Source organism: Citrus clementina, unplaced genomic scaffold, assembly GCF_000493195.1.
Source record: "Citrus clementina cultivar Clemenules unplaced genomic scaffold, Citrus_clementina_v1.0 scaffold_1, whole genome shotgun sequence".
NCBI classification, from domain to species: Eukaryota; Viridiplantae; Streptophyta; class Magnoliopsida; order Sapindales; family Rutaceae; genus Citrus; species Citrus x clementina.
Window position 1 is genome coordinate 26,043,750 of NW_006263303.1, and position 24,832 is coordinate 26,068,581.

The window sequence follows — 24,832 nt, forward strand, 5'->3', positions numbered from 1 at the left end:
TTAAGAAAATAACAGAAATTATATATACTAAAACAAAAGAAAGTAGCATTATTCTTATTAATCAATATTATTCCCAAATCAAACATCAATATTAGTACTGTATCCTATATCCCTTCATGAAAATCAACTATGAAATCTCAACTCCGATTGCAGCTGATGGACGTACTGTCTTACGACTACTATTCTAATCACTTAAACAGTGCAGGTGGCGGTGACGGTGCATTCTGCTGCTTCTGGGGAATTGGTGTTGGTGGTTCATTCCTCACGATTGTTGTGCAGTAGTTTTGAAGTAGAGGAGGGAAGAAAGGATCAAAAGGAAACACCTTAGGCCAGCAATTGGCGTCAACTTCATTGAAGGCCTTGCAACAAGCACTCCCAATCAAATTCACTCTGAGGCTCAAGAATGCGGTTATGACTTCTTGCGCGCACCCGTGGACGCTTTCCAGAGTTGACAGGCATTTCGCGGCATCGGGATCCTGTCCTCCTTCATTTAATGGATTCTCAAAAATAACAAATGCTAATCCTGGAGCAGCCATCATGAATGAACACGTCAGGATCAGAGCAAACGAGTATCTGAAACTGATCACTTGAGCCATTTTGGTATATCAAGCTATATATATATAATTTGTTTTGGTTTTGTTGATTTGATTGTGATGGAAATTTGGTTTTTATAGGGCATGTCTCGTGACTGTTACATTCGAATTCAATGTTCATTTGTAACCTCAAGGTGTTAATATTGCATCTTAATTGTAGTACTTAATGAAAAAAAAAAAAAAGAATAAGTAAGTGGCAACCGGCAACAATTAATTAATATGTGCATGCGGTTTCACATTTTGACGGTTTGAGACATTGATGGTGTTTGATATTTTATCATACATTACAGAGTAGATTACATATGACACCTTATCTTTCTACATTATTAAAATCACCCCAAAAAGCTTTAAATATGCTCATTGAGTCTCCCCACTGTTACGCGTAATTTCCAATTTGGCAGTCACCCCACCAGTCAAATGTCAAAAGCCCTAATATAGATTCCCGCTTGGCATTTTGATTATCAACAGCAGCAGATCATTAGAAAATGCTGAAGGTTTCAGTTACCACAGACTCCAGGCCTCACGGTTCCAACAGGATGGGGTTCGGGAGATGTACTAAAATGTTGGTCATCACTTGCTAACACTGAAGGTTGCGTAACGTCAATTTTCAGCTCCATTTTTTCTCTAAACTTCAACAGCATTGCGCCTGCCTGCTGCAAGGCCTTTGTTGCAATTGATACTGGCTGTTTTCATATAATGTTCCCGTGGAATCCTTTCTTCCCTCAACTGTTGAACGATTTCTGTGCTCGCATCGAAGGCAGCGCCCGCGGCGTTCCACCATCCCCGCCGGTGTCTGCTAGAGTACTTGGTACTTACCGACGCTGCAGCTGCATCACTTATTGATGAAGATTTTTATTTAACCTGATTGATTGACCAAATTAGAATTGCATGCTTGAGCTCAGCCTATGTATTGGTTAATTAGTGGGAAATAAAGGTCGATTGATGGTTTTTTAATTTTGATTATTTGTGAGACTTCCTATGTATAAGTAGTGTGATTTGGAATATGACAAATCTCATTTCAAAATTAAGAGATATTAAATTCATCATTACTTATTCCCAAAAACTAACGTTATGTTTGGAAATTAGGATTAAGTGTAGGATTTGACTAATTATTGGGACAAAATATTAATATCATGTGGGTTTAGTTGGGACTAGATAATGTCAAAAAAAAATTTGTCCATTTATAATATCTTCCATAATTTATTACACCATTTTATTTATAACTTAAAATTTATTTATTTATTGTTTTTAATTTATAATTTTTAAATTCATGATTTACTTAAAAGTTATAAATTAATTTATTATTTGAATAATTTTATTTAATGAAATGATATATCTCATTTGAAATAACCTATAATTTAAATAATTTATACTTCTTTATTTGTGTGTGTATATATTTCTTATTAGTTTTATTTTTAATTAATTATAATGTTTCTTGTTAAATATCTATAAATAGTTTATATCTAAATTCAAATATTAATGTAAATGCTATTTAATTTAGCAAAATCCAATCCGATACTATACGAAACATAAGTCAGCACTATATATAATCCAACATAATCTAATTCATTCTAATCCATTCCAATTCTAATAATTAGTCAAATCTAATCATGCGTGCTAAATATAGCCTAATAAGTTAAAGCAATCCTACACCTATAACATGAAAAAGAACCATATAGTAGAACTCAAACAACTCAGAACTAGTAACATGTTTTGCTTATATATATATATATATATGGGTAAAAGCTTGTTTAGTCCCTATATTATGAGGTTAATGTCCATTTAGTCCTTGTACTTTTAAAAACACCTCAAAACATCCCTACTACTAAATATTAACACTTATGCCATTATTTTTTATTATTTTTAACTTGCTTTTACAATATTACATTTTTACAATAATGTTTCTTTTTTGGATATTAATAAAAAATTAAATTATCAAATTAAACTCAAAAATAAAATAAAAACAAAAAAGGTATATATTAATTTTTGTGGAAGCTCACGTATGTCTAAAAAATTAATATCGTAAAAAATTACATTATCAATTTTTTTAGAAAAATTAATATTTTAACTCAAGAGTGTGTTCCACAAAAATTAATTTATTTTATTTTATTTTATTTTATTTTTTGGTGTTAAACTGGTAATTTATTTTTTTCTTTTTAATAATGTCTAAAAAAATTATTATAATAGGGTTATTTTTTTCTTTTTAATAATGTCTAAAAAATTATTATAATAGGGCAATATTATAAAAATAAGTTAAAAGGAACAAAAGATAATGACAAAAGTGTCAATAATTTAATGGTAGAGATGGTTTGAGGTATTTTTAAAAATATAGGGACTAAACGGGCACTAACTTCAAAATATAGGGACTAAACGAGCTTTTACCCTATATATATATATATAATAGTTTTCCAATTATGGATCCCTAATTTTTAATAAAGTAAGAGATTAGTTAAAAGATAAAAATATGTAGATTTTAATACACTACATAACAAAATACAGTGCATTAGAGTCTGTGTTTATTTTGTCTTTTAGCTAATCCTTAACTTTATTGAAATCAGAGATCCCTGATTGGAAAATTACTTTATATATGTATAGAAAGTCGATAAACCTGAAGCAGTCATCAGGGCCACACATATGAGGATCAATACAATCGAATTCTAAAAATTAGCTTGAGGTGTTTCGGTTGATTTAATATGATTATTATTTATTTATTTTTTTAAAATTTTTTGGTGTTAAAATTAAATATACTATCTTAATTGGTTAATGGATTGTAGTTTGAATTTTTTATAGTAGAGATTGTAATGTCTTGTAACATTATTTCATTTAATTTTCAGTACTGTAAGTAGCTGGTCCTGAATTACTTTTATTGCATCATCTTAATGCAATTTCGGGCTAGAGACATTTATTTATAAAGACTATTCTAAAAACATTAACAAATGTTCACTTTTACCATATGAAACAATCTTGTTTAAATATTAATTTTATTTGTTTATTTAAAAATTTATTAATTTTCTTAGATTGATAAATACAATTATTTATGAGGTTGATTATAAGTCATCTTGCTCAATATTTTGGCATTCACCTGATCTCCTTGGAAATTAAAGTAATTTTTTCCTTTACCTTAATAATATTAATAATAACAATAATAAGAGCTACAAAGCCTATAATCTCAAAATTTGAGAAATGATTATTTAGACCTTCAAATTTTTAATAAGAGACACTAAAACTCCTTTTGATCATAATATTATTTGGCTTTATTAACTCAACAAAATTGACTCCAATGTTTTATAATAAATAGAAATATAATATTAAAATAAACATATAAAAATTTAAATTGTTCTCAGTGTTATATAAAATAATTTCAATATTATTAATGCATGAGAGACATTTTATTAATTTAACATCTATTTAACCCAAAGATTTATTTAAAATTTTTATGATAAATACAAATATATTATTAAAATAAATAAAATAATTTACATTTTAAATTTTATTTCATATATTAAAAAATCAAATATTATTAACTTATTAGACAAATTAAACTATTTAAATTATTTTTATATTTATTAAAAAAATTAAATTATAATTTTAAAAAAAAGTCTTGACTTCCTCTATTTAAAATTTGGAAATTTTCATAATTATTTCCCTGAATCTTTGAGGGTATAGCTGCCTTCTACTTTAATAATAATAATAATAATAATAATAATAATAATAATAATAATAATAATAATAATAATAATAATAATAATAATAATAATAATAATAATAATAATAATAATAAAGTGTTTTGCTCCTTGCATTACGAAGCATGTAACCAATATATGTCCTGTAAAATGATATATTTAAATAGATCAAGGAAAATAACAGAAATTATATAAACTAAAACAAAAGAAAGTAGCATTATTCTTATTAATCAATATTATTCCCAAATCAAACATCAATATTAGTATTGTCTCCTATATCCTTTCATGAAAATCAACTATGAATCTCAACTCCAATTTCAGCTAGCAGCTGGTGGACGTACTGTCTTACGACTACTATTCTAATCTCTTAAACAGTGCAGGTGACGGTGACGGTGCATTCTGCTGCTTCTGGGGAATTGATGTTGGTGGTCCATTCTTCACGATCGTTGTGCAGTAGCTTTGAAGTAGAGGAGGGAAGAAAGGATCAAAAGGAAACACCTTCGGCCAACAATTGGTGTCAACTTCATTGAAGGCCTTGCAACAAGCATTCCCGATCAAATTCACTTTGAGGCTCAAGAACGCGGTTATGACTTCTTGCACGCACCCGTGCACGCTTTCCAGAGTTGACAGGCATTTCGCAACATCGGGATCCTGTCCTCCTTCAATTAATGGATTCTCAAAAGTAACAGATGCTAATCCTGGAGCAGCCATCATGAATGAACATGTCAGGATCAGAGCAAACGAGTATCTGAAACTGATCACTTGAGCCATTTTGGTATATCAAGCTATATATATATATAGATATATAATTTGTTTTGGATTTTGTTGATTTGATTGTGATGGAAATTTGGTTTTTATAGGGCATGTCTCGTGACTGTTACATTCGAATTCAATATTCATTTGTAACCTCAAGGTGTTAATATTGCATCTTAATTGTAGTACTTAATGAAAAAAAAAAAAGAATAAGTAAGTGGCAACCGGTGGCAACAATTAATATACATGTGTATGCGGTTTCACATTTTGAGGATTTGAGACATTGATGGTGTTTGATATTTTGTCATACATTACAGAGTAGATTAAATATTACCCCTTATCTTTCTACATTACTAAAATCTCCCCAAAAAGCTTTAAATATGCTCATTCAGGCCCCCAACTGACAACTGTTGAGCGTAATTTATAATTTGGCTGTCACCACTCATCACGCCAGTCAAATGTCACACGCTATAATATAAATTTCCGCATGTCAGATTGATTATTAACAGCAGCAGAGCATCAGAAAATGCTTCGAAGAAAAGCGAGCAAAATCGAAGTGAAAATCGAAGACAAAGAAGAACTCGAGCAAAACCGCAAATCCCCTTCCACCTCCGCCGCCAACTCAGCCTCAGCCTCAGCCTCCGCCTCCCTCCTCCAACTCCTCCCAAATCAAAACCCCAACTCGAAACCCCAACGCATCGGCCTCTAAATAATGGAAGTAGAGCTCAAACTCCGCTTAAAAAACGCCGCATCCCATAAGCAACTGATCTCTCTTCTCTCCCAATTCCACACCAAAACCCTTCGCCAACACAACCTCTTCTTCGACACCCCAACTTCCTTCCTCTCCTCGCAGCGCTCTGTTTTGCGCCTCCGCAAGGACACCCGCTGTGTCCTCTGCCTTAAGTCAAAACCCTCGTTAGTCAACGGGGTCAGCCGGGTTGAGGAAGATGAGGAAGAATTGGACCCCGTTGTCGCAAAAGAGTGTATTGAGAATCCGTCGAAGTTGTTTGAGATTGAATCGAGGGTTGTGCGGAGAGTGAGAGCGGAGTTTGGAGTGGGGAGTGAAGTGGGGTTGGTTTGTTTGGGGGGTTTTGAGAATTTGAGACAAGTTTATGAATGGAACGGTTTAATTTTGGAGGTCGATGAGACTAAGTATGATTTTGGGACTAATTACGAGGTGGAGTGTGAGAGTTCGGATCCTGAGGGTGTTAAAAAATTGCTTGAAGGGTTCTTGAATGAAAATGGGATTGAATTTGAGTACTCCCAGATGACCAAGTTCGCAGTTTTTCGAGCTGGGAAGCTGCCTTAATCAGTGAGTTTTTTTTTTTTTTTTTTTTTTTCAGTCATGGTTTTGTTGTTCAAATAAAACTGCCTTTGAAATGATCGTTTTTGTTCTAGTGGGTGTTTTCTAATTTGATGTTTACTCTTGCTTTAACAATTTATGAATAATGTTTAAGTTTCAGAGGATTTTGTTTTTAGCATGTGAACTTATTGGTGTTTGTAACTGAATTGGGGGATATTGGCTTGTTTTCCTTTGTGGAGTTTTATGGATTGTGCTCGTTTGCTTTACAATTGTTTCAGTATCATTTGAGAACTAACAAGTTTTAGGTGCTTTGACCGTTTTTGTATGAATGTATGCTTCATATAATAATTGAAAAAAAAAACTGAAATGTTTAAGAGTTTTATTTGATCATTTTGTAGGATTTCATGTTTCTATTCAGTATTTTCTCAAAATCAATCAAAAGAAACATTTAGCCCTTTCCGTTTACCCTTTATTTTGATATCAGCAAAGAACTGAGGAGACAGGAAATGGTGGTTGGCAGTTTAATATTTTGTGTTCTCAAATATGATACATTACGATCTTGGATACTGATAATTGTCTTTCTCTAACATTGTTAAAATCATGGAGGTTGGTTTTATAATACATTTTTTTCTCTTTTCTTTTAGTTTGTTTGAGAATGTTAGAAGTGAAGCAACCTTTGGTTATCATGATTCTTCTGTTCAATCATCATTTGCGGTATCTAACTCCCTGGTTATTCCAAAATCATTTTGGTATCTCTATTGTAATCATTGATTGCAGTTTATTTAACTTGTTTGGAATTATAAGCCTGTATTATATATAATGAACCTCAAGCTTTTAGCATTGTCTGTGGAATCCATCATCCATTTTACTTGTTTGCTGAAGTTTTTGATTTTATTGTCATTTACAAACCACCCCATTAATATTTACAGGCATTTGTTTTGATAGATAATGTCAATGATATGAATATATGTGATGCCACATGTATAGATATTTATATTTTACGGTTTTTGAACCTTTGATTGTGGATGTTTTTAGGAAGTTGCTCATATTTTTATTTCTCTCTGAGCTTTTAGAAGAGCATTTTTGGGCCTTCCAGATAGTCCTATCATATTGATTAAGCAGCCTATGATATCATCCATGTTTATTGTTTTGTATATTTCACATGTTATGTGGTTGGAGGATTTGTGGTATCAATGAATTGTGTCATTTAGTTTGACTCTTCATGAGGAAGGACTGTTTTTCCTTTTTCATTGTAACGTAATTTTCTCATGCTGTGGTACTTCTTAGAAAAAGTACAAGCAAAATCTATGTCTGTGCTTGAATTTTATGTGGGATACTTCGGAAACTTTAGTGCTCCTTCTAATCGAGATTCCATTAATTTCACCCTTTGCAGATATTTTTGAACAGTCACTGGTGAACAGGCATTGATTTGGAAGAGACCACCATAAAAAAGGTTCAAATTTCTGTGGGAATTATTGTTTCTAAAGTTTGATTACAAATTCACCATCCATTGGGTGTTTTATTAGAATTCTGTAATTTCTATATTTATACAGTTGCTTATTTAACATTATATTCTGGTCACTGATGGGTTACTAATCCTTTTAACATTATGTTTATGCAACTATTGATTTCTCATGGATCAGCACACCAGTTTTACCAGTTTGATAGTAGTTGTTTCTTTGGAAAAGATAAAGAGATAATAGCATATGCCAGATCCCCCTGATGGCCTCATATCATATATGATTTGGGGAGGTTATGATCAAGATTATTGAACGACAACAAATCCAATAGCATGTTAAAACCCAGCGCTATACATCTCTAATTTTATATATTTTGTGTTTTGCAAATACATATAGAAAACCCACTAAACAGAATTGCAATTAAACTAAATTTCTGCGAAGTGGTAACACAGATATTAGACAGCTAAGAATAGAAGCCCAAAGTATTTCTTAACACACCTCAAAACGCAGAGATATTAGGCAGGTAAGGATAGAAGCTCAAAGTATTTCTCAACCAAAAATATCTACATTTTTATAGTGATAAGAACCCTAATAACATTGATGTGATACCACTGAGGTGATAAGAAACCAATCTAGCGGTAACTACGTAAGTACGTAGTTCTAAGGCCTACTATAGAAAGCCTCACGAGTCACGTCACTACATAATGAACACAAAAGTTTGGTTCTTAGAGCACACATTAAGACGAAAAATGAGAAGCTCGGGTCTCATCGTTCTACTTGTTTGTATGCTCCTTCCATTGTGTGCCAAAAATGGTCGAGCCATGGAATTCTTGAGGAGTCTTACAACTATCAGTGGCAAATTCTCGAGGAGTCGGCTTCCTTTCCGTCACCACCTCTATTTATATTGCCAGACCCTGAAGTGCCATCAGAATCTCCACAAGGACCCTCAAATGAGCTACCACCGGCTTCTCAAGCCCCTAATGAAGAGCCTGGAAACTTAATTCAGCCACCATCGCCTTCACAAGAGCCACAGACTCCATTTGATTAGCCAACAACACCAGCACCAGCAGCACCACCACGAAGCCCACCAACTTCAGATAACCCCCCACCGGAACAAACTGAACCACCATCACTATCACCACCAAAAAAGAAGAGTCCCCGAAATCAGTCCCTCTATACAAGCCGTGGGGCCCACTGCCAGGCCACAGAATCCACCCAAGGTTGCCACCTTTGAGAGAGGACGTATACAAGTGCTGGAAAACATTGTGCCCCATTCCATACTCTGTGCATAGGACTCACTGGTCCTTCTACACGGGCAAAATTGATAATGTGGGATTACAACTAGAGCTCACATAGCCCTCATATGTATATAATAATTTTTTATGGGATCCTGTTTGCGAAATTCCACTAGAAGAGTTACTGACTGTAAAAGTTTTGTACTATTAATCTTCAAGGGCATATCTATCTATAATTAACTAATCCCGGTTGAATTGAATTTTATTCTATTTTTGTTAATTACTTGGGTTAGTTTGCTTATGAATAGTCAAAAACCAGAAACCCTAGTGAGATTTTTAAAATTTTTATCATTGATGTGCTAGCTTCCCATAAGTTTCTGCTAACATATATTTAATTTTGGGAAATGGGCGTCACTTGATATTCATTTGCGCATGCAAAAATAATGCACTTAAACTAGTTGCAACTGGTTAAATTACACATCAAAGTACCTGATAATCTATTTGTTAGCCAACAACTTAAAAGTGTTTTGAGTGTCTTGAACACTTCATAGTTATTTATGTTCTGTGTCCATAACACATTAGGAGTTTTTAATGCGTACAATATACGCACTGGCAACTATTAGAAGTCGAAAAATGGAATAAAATTTGCTCTTGCTTCCAAGTTTAAATAAAATGCAATTGCATTTTATATCCATAACTGATTTCCACTTGATGATCAATTAAAAAGAAAAACGAATGATATTAATGGTAAAGATAAAAACCCAAAGCTTTTTCTGATTTTCTCCATATATATAAAAAATCATCTGCCTGTCTATAGTGATAAATGATGAAGCGGAAGAACATATCCATTTTCAATATTCCAATTAGTTTCAACAATCTCCGGGATAAAGAAATAAAATTAAACTGAATGGTTTATTCTAAGAATATATAGGATATTCTAGATGGTTACAAAAGAATCGTGTTTATATATATTGTAACCTAAACGCAAATTGAAAAAATTAATCAAAGTAAATAATAAAATATTAATATAAAAAAAAACTTAAAATGAAATATAAATTAAGGAACATTTTCTTTAAACTAATAGGACTCTGCTTTTACTATAAACTCTTGCCCGTCTTTTTCTGCATAAGATAAGGACCACCCTAGCATATAAAGATAGATATGGGTGCCAATGATGTGATAAGACTAATCTAATAGTAACTCCTTAAGCCCCTATATAAAAAGGCGTCAGTTCATCACAAAATGAACATTTGAGGGGGAAATAAAATTGGTTTCTTAGAGCACAAATTAAGGTGAGGGCCAGCCTTTAACAAAAATGATGAGAATCGCAATTGTCGTCGTCCTGCTTGCGTCTGTGCTCTCTCCATTATGTGCAAAAAATGGCCTCGCCGTGGACGTTCCTTTAGCCACTGAAGCACCATCAGCCTCACCACAAGCACCCTTCTATGCCCCTGAGGAGGCGCCGTTGCCGCCGGCCTTTCAAGCCCCATTTGCGGCACCCTCACCCTCACAAGCACCATCCCAAAGTCCTGGACTACCTGACGAGCCCCCATCACCCTCACAAGCACCGTCCCAAAGTCTCGGAGAAGCTCCATCCCAAAATCCTAGACCATGTTCATGTTATGAGCCCTTGTCACCCTTGCAAGCTCCATCCCAAAGTCCTGGACTATCTTACGAGCCCTTGTCACCCTCACAAGCCCCATCTCAAAGTCCTGGACTATCTTACGAGCCTGTATCACCTTCACAAGCACCATCCCAGAGTCCCGGACTATCCTACGGGCCCCCCTCACCCTCACAAGCTCCATCCCAAAGTCCTGGACTATCTTACGAGCCTCTATCACCTTCACAAGCACCATCCCAGAGTCCTGGACTATCCTACGAGCCCCCCTCACCCTCACAAGCTCCATCCCAAAGTCCTGAACTATCCTACGAGCCCTCGTCGCCCTCACAAGCTCCATCCCAAAGTCCCGGACTATCCTATGAACCCCCATCAGCCTCGCAAGCACCATCTCCAAGTCCTGGACTATCCTATGAGTCCCTATCGCCCTCGCAAGCACCATCCCAAAATCCTGGGCTACCTTCCAAGCCCCCGTCACCCTCACTAGCACCACCACCACCCAAAAAGAAGAGTCCCCCGAAATCAATCCCTCCATACATGCCGTGGGGGCCACTGCCAGGACACAGAATCCACCCAAGGTTGCCGCCGTTGAGAGAGGACATATACCAGTGCTGGAAAACATTGTGCCCCATTCCATACTGTGTGGACAGGACCTATTGGTCATTTTACGCTGGTAAAATTGATGTGGGAAGCTTCTGTTGCAAGGCCTTCGAAAGAACAAATGATACTTGCTTTCGCAAGATGTTTCTTGCCTTCCCTAATCCTCGTTTAAAGGATGCCCTTTTAACATATTGTTCTAAGCATTAGAATTTTTATTTTTATTTTTAATTTCATTTAGGTAGGTTAATTAGGTAGATACCCTTTTGTTTAGGATTTGGTTTTAGCAGTTAGCAGTTTATTTTGGTAGTAGCAACATTTTTGCTACCTTATTATTGTTTCTACGATAAAATAAAACGTTGGATTATTAGTTGTTTATTGTTTGACTCTTTTATCATAAATTGGTCGTTACTTTTATAGCGATGCTTTTAGAATAATAATTTTTTTTTGTGTATTAAATCATCTGGTATCCGAAGACTATATTGAGACTCGACTATATTGAGACTCGACTAATTCAGATTCGAGCCGGATAAGACTACTAGGGTGGCAAAGCTCTCCCAACAAGTATCTACCGCAGCTATATTCTCAAGTTTCAAACCGAGAACCTTGATTAAGATAGAACAACTTGATACCAGTTAATCTATGAGCTTGTTGTTTTAGAATAATAATTGGTTTAGAATAATAATAATTTTGCAATTTCGTACAAGTAAAAGAACCGCAAGTAATACAATCAGTGATTGGAATCGAAAATGTAGAATAATAATTTCGCACAAGTAAAAGAACCGCAGGTAAAACAATCAGTAATTGGAATCGAAAATGTCTGAAAAGTTTATAAAGCGAATGTCTAATCATATTGCTAAACAGTAACTAGCACTTGTTTAAAAAGTTGACTTAATTATAAATAAAATGAAAATAGTTAACTTGATTGTTAACATCAAAATGAAAAAAATTCGTTGGGAACAATCCATCAATACTTAATTTAACGAATTTGTCTATAGCTAGGTTAGCTAATATATATATTAATTTTAAAATCTCTCAAAATTCTCTATTATTTTTTCCTTCTCTCTCTCTCTCTCTCTCTCTTTTTTTTCAATTTAAACCAATATGCTTAGTATTAGAGGAAAATACTTTTCTTATTTTGCATAGGTTCGAATTTGACTTACAAAAGTTGTTAATTAAGATTTTTTTTATGCTCTTCTGGGAGATATATGCAATATAATTTATATTTACATAAAGCATTTAAGAAGAAATTCTTGATTCTTTTTATACAATAATGGTCAAGGTCTGTTACTTTGTTATTTCCAATTTTATTAATTAACTTTAACAACACAAGTTTAGTCGAACTTGTCTTCTAGTCCTAGCTAGATAACTACACCAAAGACGATAAATTTAACCATGAGTAAGTAATAATCAGCTACAACTTTATTCGGTGATTTTTTTTTGTTTTGTGTATAGCCAATTATTGGGAAAATCAGTATTTGATAATCGTTATTAAAAAGTCCCTCGCTATCTAAAATATTGTAATGATAGAACTTATGAGATTTTCATCGTCATCACAAACACTCCCATTCCTGAAGAGTACTTCCGTTTGCCTATAAAAAGGCACAAAATGAGTTTCATTTCTTCTTAACCTAAAAATATCAAGAGCAAACAAAACAATAGCACTCATCAAAATGAGCAGCTCACTCTTCTTGCTATTTCTTGTTATGCTCTCCCCGTTATGTCTCGCCAGGGACTTGCCCGACTCTCCATCACCGTCACCGGTACTCGCGGATCAACCGGAGTTCCCTTCGCCCTCTCAAGCCCCTCAAATGTCCGGATACTCTATTGAGCCACCACCATCATCACCATCTCAAGCTCCACAAGCCCATCATCAAGAACCCAAATATCCTTTCGAGCCACCGTCACCATCTCAAGCTCCTCAATCCAATTTAGAACCTGAAAATCCTTTGGAGCCACCGTCACCATCTCAAGCTCCTCAAGCCAATTTAGAACCTGAAAATCCTTTTGAGCCACCGTCACCATCTCAAGCTCCTCAAGCTCATTTAGAACCCGGACATCTTTTTGAGCCACCATCACCGTCTCAGGCTCCATCTCAGGCTCCTCAAGCTCATTTAGAACCCGGATATCTTTTTGAGCCACAGCCATCATCACCCTCACCGGCTCCTCAAATTCCTCAATACCCTAAAAACAAGCCCCCACCACCATCACCTTCTCATGACCACCATCATCACCGTGGTCATCACCATGGCCATCACCATCATCATAAAGATCAGCCTCCTCGTCAAATCCTACCACCAGGACTAGGGTCGACACCTATTTTACAGTGTTGGGCACCGACCCTGAATGTTACTGGCTGTGTTGATGATATTAAAATGGCATATCACGAAGTCAAATACGACATTGCACCAAAGTGCTGCCACGCCATTAACAAAACAAGCGACGAGTGCCTCTTCAATATGTTGTATTACCGAACCCGCAATCGCTTCTTTATTCTTTGGCTTAGAGAACATTGCTCTCATCTAGATTCAGTTTAGTGCCGTTAGGGTTTTATCTTATTTTGGTTGTTTTTGGTTAGGTTAGGTTGTCTCAAGTGGAGATTGACAATTATTATATATGAATTTTCTAATTTAGATTAGTTCTATTTTGTTTATGATATTGTGGCTACGTCGTCCCATCCTTCCAGAATTTCATCTACAAAAAGCTGCATGCAGCTCTGATACAAAAATGTAACATTTCCTTTTCAATAATAAAAGTTATCAATTACTGATCAAATTTGTTCGAGAAAATATAAAATTATATAATCGATGAAACAAGTTCATGATAATGTATGTTGATCACCGATCTAAGTTTAGTATCAGCATATAGTTCTTTGTTTAAAATATTTTCGGGCACTTGATCAATGTCATTTTTCCTATATGTTTTAATTAATCTACATATTTCATAATAGAATGAACTAAAATAACATAGAAATACAATTATAGCACACGTAAAAGAAGAGTTCTTTTTTAAATGCTTTAATGAATTTTAAAAGGGTTATCATCACCTATGGCATAAAGTTTTACGAATCATCGTATCCACCAAGTTTTGAAAACTATCTTGCACGAACCCCCTTTGCCTCATCTAAAATCTTAATTAAAAGACAAATGAAATGGTGTAATCACATTATTGAATGCAGAAACAGATATCACAAAGACAAATTAAATAAAGATTAGACATAATTTTGGGGTAATATTTTACCAATATTTAGGTTAGAGTTTTTACTTTATCAACACGTGTGTGTGTATTTTTAAAATGTTTGATTCAAAGGTAAAAAGATGTGTATTTAGACATACTAAAGTAATCGAAAATTAATGTAATCATTTACGTGGGGATTTATAAAATTGAGAGATGTAATAATGCGTAATCAATAAGCATCTCACACTTTATGAGACTTGATATAGCTAGATGATTTGACCTAAAATTTTCTCAATTTATTTTTTGTTTTAGCAATGATGTAATTATGCCCCGGTTGGCAAAACATTAGCAGCATTTTTGTTATTTTGTTGTTAAACCCACTAAATTATTGAAAATTTGTTTTGAAAAACAAACAACAATTCACAGAACAACATTATTGTTATTTCTAAACTAGACGGTGCATCGAAACTCATGTCCTCCCTAGCATAGCCCCCATTGCATGACTGGATCATTTCTAAAATACAAATTTCAAAAAATTCCAAAGGCATCCTAACGACAACTATAGAAAAAACAATCAAATTGCAATAATTTAATTTTTTTTGAAGATAGTAAATAAAGTATAAATAAAAACTTAATTACGGATATTCGTAGGCAAATTGATTGGCCCTCTCTGTCTCTCTGTCTCTCTCTCACAAAGTCTCATCTCTCTCTCACAGTCAACGCAAAACAACACAACGCGGACGGCCAAAGCCAAGCAAAACGACTCAACATCAACGACCCCCGTTACCATTTTGAATCCCCCGTCTCCTCCTCCTTCAAAAAACCCTAACTTTTTTTCAATTCTCAATAAAGTCAACCCATACCACAGCTTGAATTTAATAAAAAAAATCGAATCTTTACGATCTGGTTCTGTTATGTTGTATAATTAATAGACACCCAAATGCCGTAACAGCACTAGCGGCACGCACAGGGGGAGTTTTTGCATTGGGGATTTTGATTGATCTTTCTGATTTGAATAAATAAAGATAAAAGTCGAAATGTCTTCGGAGATCGAGGTGGTCGAAGAGGTTGGCCAGTCATCGCAGAATCATCATAACCACGATCAATCATCCCCGTCAAACGGTGTCGTTGTGGACGAGGAGAGCCTGAGGAACGACGTGTATACGGCGGCTGCGTATGGGGATTTGGAGAAGTTACAGAGGTTGGTCGAGTGCGAAGGATGCTCCGTTTCCGAGCCCGATGGGCTTGGCTACTACGCCCTGCAGTGGGCCGCGCTTAACAATCGGACCGCTGCTGCTCAATACATTATCGAGGTTCATTTTTATTTATTTATTTTAAATTGGTTGTGATGATGTGTTTTATTGCTTTGACTTGATATTATGGAATTTGCAAAGAGTTGATTTTTAAGTTAAGGGGTTGTGTTAAATGGCCAGCATGGTGGAGATGTAAATGCTGCAGATCATACAGGCCAGACTGCGTTGCATTGGAGTGCGGTACGTGGTGCAATCCAAGTTGCTGAGCTTTTACTTCGGGAGGGTGCACGGGTTAATGCTGCTGATATGTATGGCTATCAGGTTCGTCTCGATTTTTCCTTTCTACTTATATGGTCTTTCATATAGATTTTCACCAATAAGTGTTAGAACATTTTATGAATTGGGATTTACATTGTACATAGATGATGGATTTTCTTGGCTATAAAGTAGCTTGCTTACTTATAGTAGAGGAGTGAGAGAAAGACCTAAATCTATCTAAAACACGATATAGAAGTAACAAATAGTAATTAAGAATATAATTGAGGTATTTGTTTAAGTGTATATTGGGGCTGGAGGGGGCAGACTAGCCTAAACTCATCTCACAACCTCCAGGATTAAGGTTTGACCTTTAGTTCCAAAAGCTTAAGCTGACAATGAATGTGCTTACACTAATATTCCCATTATGTGCAAGGTTGGATTTAACTTGCCTTGTCATGTGGATAAAACTTAAAAAAATGAACTCTATTTTCAAACTAACTCGACTTCTCATACTTTAATAAATGTAGCGGGGGATTCTAACACAATACCTCTTGCCCAATTGTTTAACAATCTAACAATGTGAAACAAAGGTTCCATAAGTGTATCAGTTGGTCTTTCTAGTATTTGTAGCCACACAGACTTGTTGCCATGCATTTTTTTTTTGTCTTCTCACAGATACATCTGAAAATGGTTGCATGATTGTTAAAACTGGACACTTGATTGCAGACTACACATGTTGCGGCCCAATATGGTCAGACAGCTTTCCTCTATCACATAGTTTCAAAATGGAATGCTGATCCTGATGTTCCTGATAATGACGGAAGAAGCCCATTGCATTGGTATATGAGAACTTCCACTACACCTTTACTTAAATTGCTGAAAAAGATTGATCATGGTATAATACTGATTGTTCATGATACTTTGGTTGCTAATGGCATATTTAAATTTCTTTTGTCAATTTTGGTTTTATTCTTTTTTTTCCCGTTTTAAACTTTTGTTTGTTGATCTGAACATATTTTTTGAGCTTAAATTTTGTTAGCAATTCAAATGATAATATTTTGGTTTTATATATATTTCTTTTGGAGAATTTTAGGGCAGCTTACAAGGGTTTTGCTGATTGTATACGTCTACTTCTATTTCTCGATGCATATAGAGGACGGCAGGACAAAGAAGGTAAGTCGTCTGTTCAGATATAAAATATTACCTTCTTGAATTTCATCAGTTCAACTATGTAAAAGAATAAAATATCTTATGAAACATTAACTTTTACATCTCCTCATCAGATTTTGTTGTTCAAAAATTTCAGGTTGCACACCTCTTCATTGGGCTGCTATTAGGGGTAATTTAGAGGCATGCACAGTGTTAGTACAGGCTGGCAAGAAGGAGGACTTGATGGTTACTGATAATACTGGTCTTACACCGGCGCAACTTGCTTCTGATAAGAATCACAGACAAGTTGCTTTTTTCCTTGTAGGTGTTCCATAACACTTTAAATTGGTTAGTAATGTTACTTTGAGAAAAAGTATGTTGGTTTTCTCACTCAATGCCTAGATGCATGAATTGAAGTATGTACATTGTTGGCATTGACTGTGAATGCTGTCAAATGGACCAACTTCTTTTTAGGACAGGTGAAAAGAAACATAGAATCTGATTTAATACATGAACCAAAAGTAGAATTAAAGCACAATTCAACGATGTCCATGAATGCATCTCGTTCTCTGGAAAAATGCATGTAGCAAACAAAGTCAGAAGTAAAAATATGTGGAAAGAGTGCATGGTAACTTTCTATTTTGGCTTTGTTTACCTCTATGTTGATGATCATGTAGAAATGCAATCCATGGAGGTTGCTATTTTCAGATCCCTTTCATTCTCGTTGGACGCTCCCGCCGTTTCTTTCTTTTTTCATTATGTAGCATTCAAGGATGACTGCACATTTGCATAAACTACCTTCATTCTAGATTTATCAGCAATTTTTGTTAAAGTTTTTTATTTCTTTCTGTGATTTTGTTTTTCTTTTTAGTCCTTTTCTTCTATTTACCTGAACAATTTTCAATGTGTTGTTGTTGTTGGATTTCTTACACTTGCATTTGGCTTACATTACGTAGTACTGGAAGAGCTTTAAAGCTTCTTTGGTTTACGAAAAACTAATGTTGATAAAATTTTTAAGCATTCTATTAAATTGTTTACCTACTTTTACCATGGACTTGCATTTCTAAATGTGAAACCACAAAAAAAAAAAAAAAAAAAATTGGTGAGAAAAACATTCAAAAAGTTAGGCTAAGTAAATATGTAAAAAAGAATTATAGGCTGCTTCATAGGCCATCAAAAAAGTCTTAGAAATTACCGAAAGCCACCGAAACAGTGGAAAAATAAAATGGGCAAAACTAGTTGCTTATTAGCTTGATGTAACCTGAAAATATGACTTTATGTTAGCATATTCCTAACTCCAATTAATGCCTAATTCAGGCAATATTTTTGATTTTTTCTTTTTTCTGAGCTGCTGTACGTATGTTAAAGTGTATCTCCTTGTAAATTTGATTTGCAGGGAAATGCTAGAAGGTTGCTTGACAAACGATGTGATGGGAATAGTCCCATTGGAAAAATTTCTAAACTAGGGCTTGCACCTGCACTTTGGTGTGTGATTTTGCTGATGCTTGTCACCTATGTGCATTCTGTAATCATGGGTATCTGCTCTGAGCTTTTTGGCAAAAGATTTACTCCACTCCCTTTTCTGGATGATACTAACTGTCTTCTTTTTATTGTTAAACTTGGCTGCAGCATCAAACCTGCCAAAGTTAACTGCTGGCTTTGGCCTTCTTGCATGGTCAGGTGTTTTCCTAGCAACTGGCGGACTAGTTTTGTTCTATAGGTGTAGCAGGTATGTTATATATAGAACTTTTTTTTTTGAGGTGAAAAAGTCTTGGCCGATTGAATTATTCATTTGTTTCCATTTTTCCTGGTTAGAGTTTATGAATAACTGGGTTGCAGCACCTTGTTTTATGAAATTGATGGGTGTACTCTTTAGTCTTTACTATTGGGATATGTATCTATTCTGATTTTTGTATGGCCCTAAGATAACAACATTTGCTCAAATCTCTGTTATGCATGTTTCAGAATTTAAAATGATGTGTCATTCCTTAACATTTATTTTGTTATTATCTTGTGGCCCCATGATATCAAGAATGCTTGAATCTCTTCTATGTATTTTTCGGAACTTAAAATTCTCTTTCCTTTCTTATATATTTTCTTATTTTATTTTATTTTATTTAATTTTTGCAGAAAGGATCCAGGTTATATCAGAATGAATGTGCATGATCCACAAAATATGAAAGATGATGTGGGTTTTATTCTTTTCAATCAAATTCAGTTTCTTCCATTTTATTGTGTTATTAATATTTCTTATGATTTCTGATTATTTGTAAATATGGTGTATATTTTAATAGGAGCCTTTGCTGAAGATTGAGATGAATAATCCTGCATTGCTGGCTGGCAATTGGTCTCAGCTCTGTGCGACATGCAAGGTGCTAATTTCTTTTAAGTTGGTTGCCAATGTGTGAAATGTCTAATATTAGGTTTTTGACTATTTCATTATCTGACTTTTTATTGTCATCAGATTGTCAGACCACTTCGTGCAAAGCACTGTTCCACTTGTGATCGTTGTGTTGAACAATTTGACCACCATTGTCCTTGGGTATCCAATTGCATTGGCAAGGTGATTTGACATTGAATCTTGGCTTAAACTGTTGCATGTTCGATGTCTCTTTTTACTTAAGAAGTTAATTAAAGATGAAATATTTGGAAAATGAGGGCCGCGTGAGAACTTTCATGAAAAATGGAATTCACTTGATCGTGCAAGCCATGTCTGTGTTAGGCTATGTTTAGGATTGTGGTGTCTTGGCATTGAAGCCAAAACTGCTGTGAAATGGAAGATACTGCTGTTAAGTAAGAGTTGATGGGTGTTTGGTAAATGTGGCATTAAACTTGATGAATTTTGTTATTTATAAAATAATTAGTATAATTTTAATATTTTATATTGCATAGTTGTAAGATCAGCGTAGCTTCCAAAACAAAGTTGGGAAGTATTTATCAAACAGAACAGCTTAGCTTTGGAAGCACATCTGCTAACAGCAATGCCAGAATGAGCCTTAGTATTCATGTTTCTGCAACACTTCCTTGTCTGTTTGGAAAATTTGTTGAATGGTTTAAGGATGATATAACTGGTGGATGGTTACAACTAGTTTTTTAGGTCGGCTTATTATGACTTGCGACTGACCACAGAGGTAGATTATTATTCTCTATTTGTTTGCATGATGTAACTTCAATTCTTGTGACCTTGTTGTAACTTCAATTGTGCTCATGCTGTTGTCTGCCTCTTATTTTGTTTAATTTGGTATATTGTTTATTTGTAATGCAGAAAAACAAGTGGGATTTCTTTCTGTTTCTTGTTTTAGAAGTTTCAGCAATGTTGGTAACTGGTGCAGTTACCGTCATAAGTACGCATCTATTAGTTTTGAGTTCAAGATAATTCTTGGAGTAGTTTTGGCCTTATTTTTTTGTCTTTATTTTCTTAGAAACTATGTTTTGCTGCATGCAGGAGTTTTTACTGATCCAGTGGCTCCTTCCTCTTTTGGAGCATGGATGAGTTATGCTAGTACTCATCATATTGGTGCTTTATCATTCCTAATTGCGGATTTTTCCCTCTTCTTTGGCGTGGCTGTTTTGACAGCTGTTCAAGCTTCTCAGGTATGCCTGTAGTATCTTCTATTTGTTGTAGCTTTAATAACATATATGTCTGTGTTTCCACATGGGCTACTGTGAGTGCTAGTTTTAGTTGGGACCTGGTATCACTGAAGTGGTGTTTGACTGTTACGAGTAGTTATCGTATGATTCACCTAATTGCTGAATTCCCTTTCAGTTCTTACTATTTCCCCAAATTTGGTTTCTCAAGAAAATGTTTGCATGTATGATTTTGGAAAAAATCATAACAAACCATGATTTTGAGGGGGATGCAGTTTCTGTGCCTTGAATTATTATTTTGAATTGTTGATCTTCAAATCAAATGATTTTTAATATTTAGGTTCATTTTTGTGGCTCAATATTTTTTTTTTCTTGGTCTTTGCAAATGTAGATGCCTACTTACCTAGTACTGAACCCCATTACTTCTTGCAACAGATATCTCGCAATATAACAACTAATGAAATGGCAAATGCACTACGATACAACTACCTAAGGGGTGCCGGTGGTCGCTTTAGAAATCCTTATGATCATGGGTGCAAGAGGAACTGCTCTGATTTCTTAATCAATGGCTTCAATGAAGATGTGGAGTGCGTTGAAGATTCAGCTGGTACTGAGGGGATTGGAATGATGCATATGTCAAGGAATTCAAATTTGCAAAATGGGGATGGTCATATACATCACGCCAATGGCAATGGCCATGTCGCTATCAATGTGAATTCAAACAACACAAACTCACATCATGGTCATCTCCATTCTTCTCATTGCAACCACAGTAACCATGGGAAATCCAAAACTGATAGCGTTCCACTAGGTTTGGGTCTTGGTCTTGGGCGCAGTTCTGCACGTTCTGTTGTGGCTTCATGATGTAAGCATCTGAATACATTAGAACCTGAGATTGCTGTGTATTGTATTATAATATCTGCGTTAGCTTCAATTTTTAATCGATTGTTGCTCCTTTTTGGTACCAAAGGGGAGCTCTTAATTCTTGTTCACGGTTGTTTTTGAGTGAATGATTTTAGTTGCAGGATTCAGCATAAAAGCCCTTTAGGCAACATCCATTGCAGACTGTAAATATTGAAGATCTTGATGGCTGTCCCAAACATTTTAGACACATCCACTTCATTGGTGTTACCAATTTTTTTTTTGTTCCCCCCGTTGTTAAAAGCTAATTATCAATTATATCCTCAGTTTTAATGAAATTTTCGATCAAGCTTAATGGTAGGCTCATGTATGAAAGTGGATCAGGTTCTTGATGTACGGTCACCAGTCACCACCACTTTAAAATGATGAGTCCCATCACTTTGGCACAAATGACCGGATATAATTGCTATCTCCAGGTCCATCACTGACATTAGTACGATGGCCATTCACGTTTGCATGTTTTTGTCATTTTTTTTTTTACAATTTAAATTTGAAGTACCGACATTAAATATCAAAACTCACAAGGGTACAAATGAAATTTGGAGGAGCCATAAACGCTTCATCTCCCGCCAAAAGCTAACGGCGAAAAAAGCGAAAAAATAGGACCCACAATCACGACCAAACGCAGAACCAACGCGCCACGTGGCCGCCATCAGATGGCTTTCGACTCATCCTAACCGCCCCCTGTTTTCTTGCACCTTTCCGTTTCAGTTCAGACACTCATTATCTTTCCGATCATTCTTCATTCGGTTTCAGTTGCTCATGCATACAGCATAATTTGAGGTATTTTCCCTTTAGTTCTTTTTTCCTTTTCTATTTTATTTTTGTGCATAATACTTGTTTCTTTCTATTAATTTTTTTTTTTTTATGTTGAATATTCAATTATTCTCAACCACATTGTAATGCAACAGTTAAACAAGAGTCGGCCTAGGGCGGCATCAGTGGTTTTAAGGAATTAGGAATCCATTTGTTGTGCACATCCTTAGTTTTCGTTTGAGGCTACTACTGAAAATATGTTTTTTTTTTTTTTTTGCTTTTATTTATTTATTTATTTTCCAAATTTAGTGGCTCAACATCAAGTGTATACTATGCAACTCACAGTAGATTCATTATCATGTTTGAAACGATAATAAATATATTAAATACGCTCTCGCTTGTGTGTTAGTAAGCGAATTGTTTGGTAACAAGGGAAGTTTTTGGTGGGTGCCGGTTAACATTACTGGTAAAACCTTTTGGGTGGTACAAGAGGTCTGGTGTTCTCACATAAGGAGGGATGGGATTTGGTTTCTTGTTATACTATGCTTTAAACAAAAAATTTTGAGAGTTCATGTGTTAGCAGTGCTATGTCATGTATAGATGACATGGTAGATAGTGCATTATCTGTGTTGGATTTTATGATAATTTAAGCAAGTTATTTGTTTAATCTTTGTTAGTTTACTTGCTTGCAGGGTGAATTAGAAGGGAAATTCTTGCTGTATTTTGGTTGTTCTGGAATTGGTTGCAGCATCATTTGTCTTTGGATTTTATGACGTAAATTGATGTTTTGTCCTATCACCAATCAATGGGGTGATTTTTTCAAAGAAGGGGCATCAACAGGTTGTTGAAGATAGTGTACAAAGAGGGATCTCTACAAGGTTTTTATAAAAATGGAGTTCAAGGTGGCTACACATCATTTTCTCGGTCCATGTGGGAATGTAAGCCAGGAGGAGGCAGTTGTCCTTCTCTCTTGAAGCTATGCATTGATAAAATATGTCAGGTACTTGCTTTCTCTGACATGTTTAGTTGGGATTTCTCTCATTTGTTTTTCTTCTCACATGCTGCTATCAAGGCGGGATGTTGACAAATATAAGTCCTTTTCAATGCCGTCAAGGGATATTACTCAACAGATCTTCAGTGAATTGCTTTTTTCTCATTGTCTAACTAAAGCTTCTTTGAAAGCTTTTCGAGACTGTGCTCTCCAGGTAATAGCATTGTTTGCAAATTGAATTTTTTTTATTACACTTAAACTTCTCAATCTTTTCTTATTCGACATACTGGTTGTGAGATAATGGGTTTCCATATCTGTTTGCAGGATGTTTTGTTGGGTGATTATCCTAGAGTGAAGGATAGTTGGATGGATGTCATTGCTTCACAAGGATCATCTTTACTTTCAGCTGATCTTTCTGGTTCTGCTGTCACGGATACTGGGTTAGGTTGCCTGAAAGATTGCACCAACCTCGAAGCCTTAACTTTCAACTATTGTGACCGCATTTCAGAATGTGGCCTGAAATACATTAGTGGTGATTTTTTTCTCTTTATTTCTTTGCTTCAGCTAGAATAGTGCTAAAAATCTGTTTCATTTGATTATTTTTTGATGGGCACATTGCCGCTAATACGATGTTGTTATTTATGTTGATTGTTTTATTTAGTCTGAACAAGTGTAAACTTTTTAACATGCTTTTGTTTTGTATATCATCAACATCCTTATACCCAAAATCAAGTATTCAGTTTTTGACTATACTTAGGGCTAAAGTTTGGAAAAAGTATGATATTGATGTTAAATTTTTTAAGATATCATTCTGGTTCGGTTCGGGTAAACCCAATCCGAATGCCCACCCCTACTTCTAACCATAGATCAATTTTTTTTTTCCATATACTTCTTTTCAGCTCTTACACATTATTTTCTTTCTTTACTTTTTTAACTCTTTAACTTTTTTGCAGGTTTAATGAAATTTGAGTCGCTTAATATCAGATGTTGTTAATGTGTCACGGATTTGGACATGAAGGCTGTCTCAGGCATCTGGTGACAGAGATGTCACCTTAACTTTATCCGGTGGGAATCTGTTCCTACTGTACATGACAAAGAGATTTTTACGTGGCCATTTTGTTAAGTTGTGACATGTTATTATGCTCCATGTTAAATGTTGCATAGAAGCAAACATGTGCCATTCCAGATTACCGTGGTCCTCTCTTTAAATTTGTACAGATATTTGTAGAGAAAGAAATACTCAGTGGCGTCCCCTACATGTCTAACCTGTGTTGTTGAGCGTTTGACAAATTTGATTATTGTTGAATGATGAGAACTTGGAGTCTTGATAATTTAGATAAAAAGATTCCGAATAAACGTTAAGTGTGCCATATTCATAATATCTATAAACTACTGCTTAAGCTGTATGATTGGTAAGACAACTTGTAATTGGAATGATTTTCTTAGCCAAAGGAAATGCATCTCGGGGAAAATTTCATTTGTTTCTGTCACACCCGT

At 35.0% G+C, this 24,832-nt stretch overlaps 6 protein-coding genes across 7 annotated transcripts; 4 read left to right on the forward strand and 2 right to left on the reverse strand.

Annotated features, from left to right (window-relative positions):
* Positions 1-89: 89 nt before the first annotated feature.
* On the reverse strand, positions 90-609 carry LOC112095883. Its single transcript, XM_024178513.1, has one exon. It carries the CDS (start codon positions 594-596, stop codon positions 189-191), a length of 408 nt encoding a protein of 135 aa, XP_024034281.1. The 5' UTR covers positions 597-609; the 3' UTR covers positions 90-188.
* A 3,908-nt stretch (positions 610-4,517) lies between these two features.
* LOC18055809 (egg cell-secreted protein 1.4) lies at positions 4,518-5,076 on the reverse strand. Its single transcript, XM_024178477.1, has one exon. The coding sequence runs from the start codon at positions 5,045-5,047 to the stop codon at positions 4,631-4,633; it is 417 nt and encodes a 138-aa protein (XP_024034245.1). The 5' UTR covers positions 5,048-5,076; the 3' UTR covers positions 4,518-4,630.
* Positions 5,077-5,550: 474 nt separating this feature from the next.
* On the forward strand, positions 5,551-8,078 carry LOC18055810 (triphosphate tunel metalloenzyme 3). The gene is made up of 2 exons (XM_006453062.2): positions 5,551-6,341; positions 7,726-8,078. The coding sequence occupies exon 1, from the start codon at positions 5,742-5,744 to the stop codon at positions 6,336-6,338; it is 597 nt and encodes a 198-aa protein (XP_006453125.1). The 5' UTR covers positions 5,551-5,741; the 3' UTR covers positions 6,339-6,341; positions 7,726-8,078.
* A 2,210-nt stretch (positions 8,079-10,288) lies between these two features.
* LOC112095836 (DNA-directed RNA polymerase II subunit RPB1-like) lies at positions 10,289-11,532 on the forward strand. The gene has a single exon (XM_024178306.1). It carries the CDS (start codon positions 10,343-10,345, stop codon positions 11,450-11,452), a length of 1,110 nt encoding a protein of 369 aa, XP_024034074.1. The 5' UTR covers positions 10,289-10,342; the 3' UTR covers positions 11,453-11,532.
* Positions 11,533-15,088: 3,556 nt separating this feature from the next.
* On the forward strand, positions 15,089-21,706 carry LOC18055811 (protein S-acyltransferase 24). The gene is made up of 13 exons (XM_006453064.2): positions 15,089-15,732; positions 15,853-15,993; positions 16,657-16,769; positions 17,024-17,103; positions 17,237-17,400; positions 18,476-18,614; positions 18,709-18,808; positions 19,210-19,267; positions 19,374-19,451; positions 19,544-19,642; positions 20,345-20,423; positions 20,525-20,673; positions 21,103-21,706. Exons 1-13 carry the CDS (start codon positions 15,457-15,459, stop codon positions 21,529-21,531), a joined length of 1,905 nt encoding a protein of 634 aa, XP_006453127.1. The 5' UTR covers positions 15,089-15,456; the 3' UTR covers positions 21,532-21,706.
* A 163-nt stretch (positions 21,707-21,869) lies between these two features.
* On the forward strand, positions 21,870-24,808 carry LOC112095499. Of its 2 annotated transcripts, XM_024177515.1 has the most exons (5): positions 21,870-22,371; positions 23,037-23,344; positions 23,527-23,549; positions 23,660-23,867; positions 24,289-24,808. In XM_024177515.1, the coding sequence occupies exons 2-5, from the start codon at positions 23,338-23,340 to the stop codon at positions 24,327-24,329; spliced, it is 279 nt and encodes a 92-aa protein (XP_024033283.1). In that variant the 5' UTR covers positions 21,870-22,371; positions 23,037-23,337; the 3' UTR covers positions 24,330-24,808. The 2 variants fall into 2 exon arrangements, with proteins under 2 accessions (XP_024033283.1, XP_024033282.1); XM_024177514.1 differs by having other exon boundaries at positions 23,037-23,549.
* Positions 24,809-24,832: the final 24 nt, after the last annotated feature.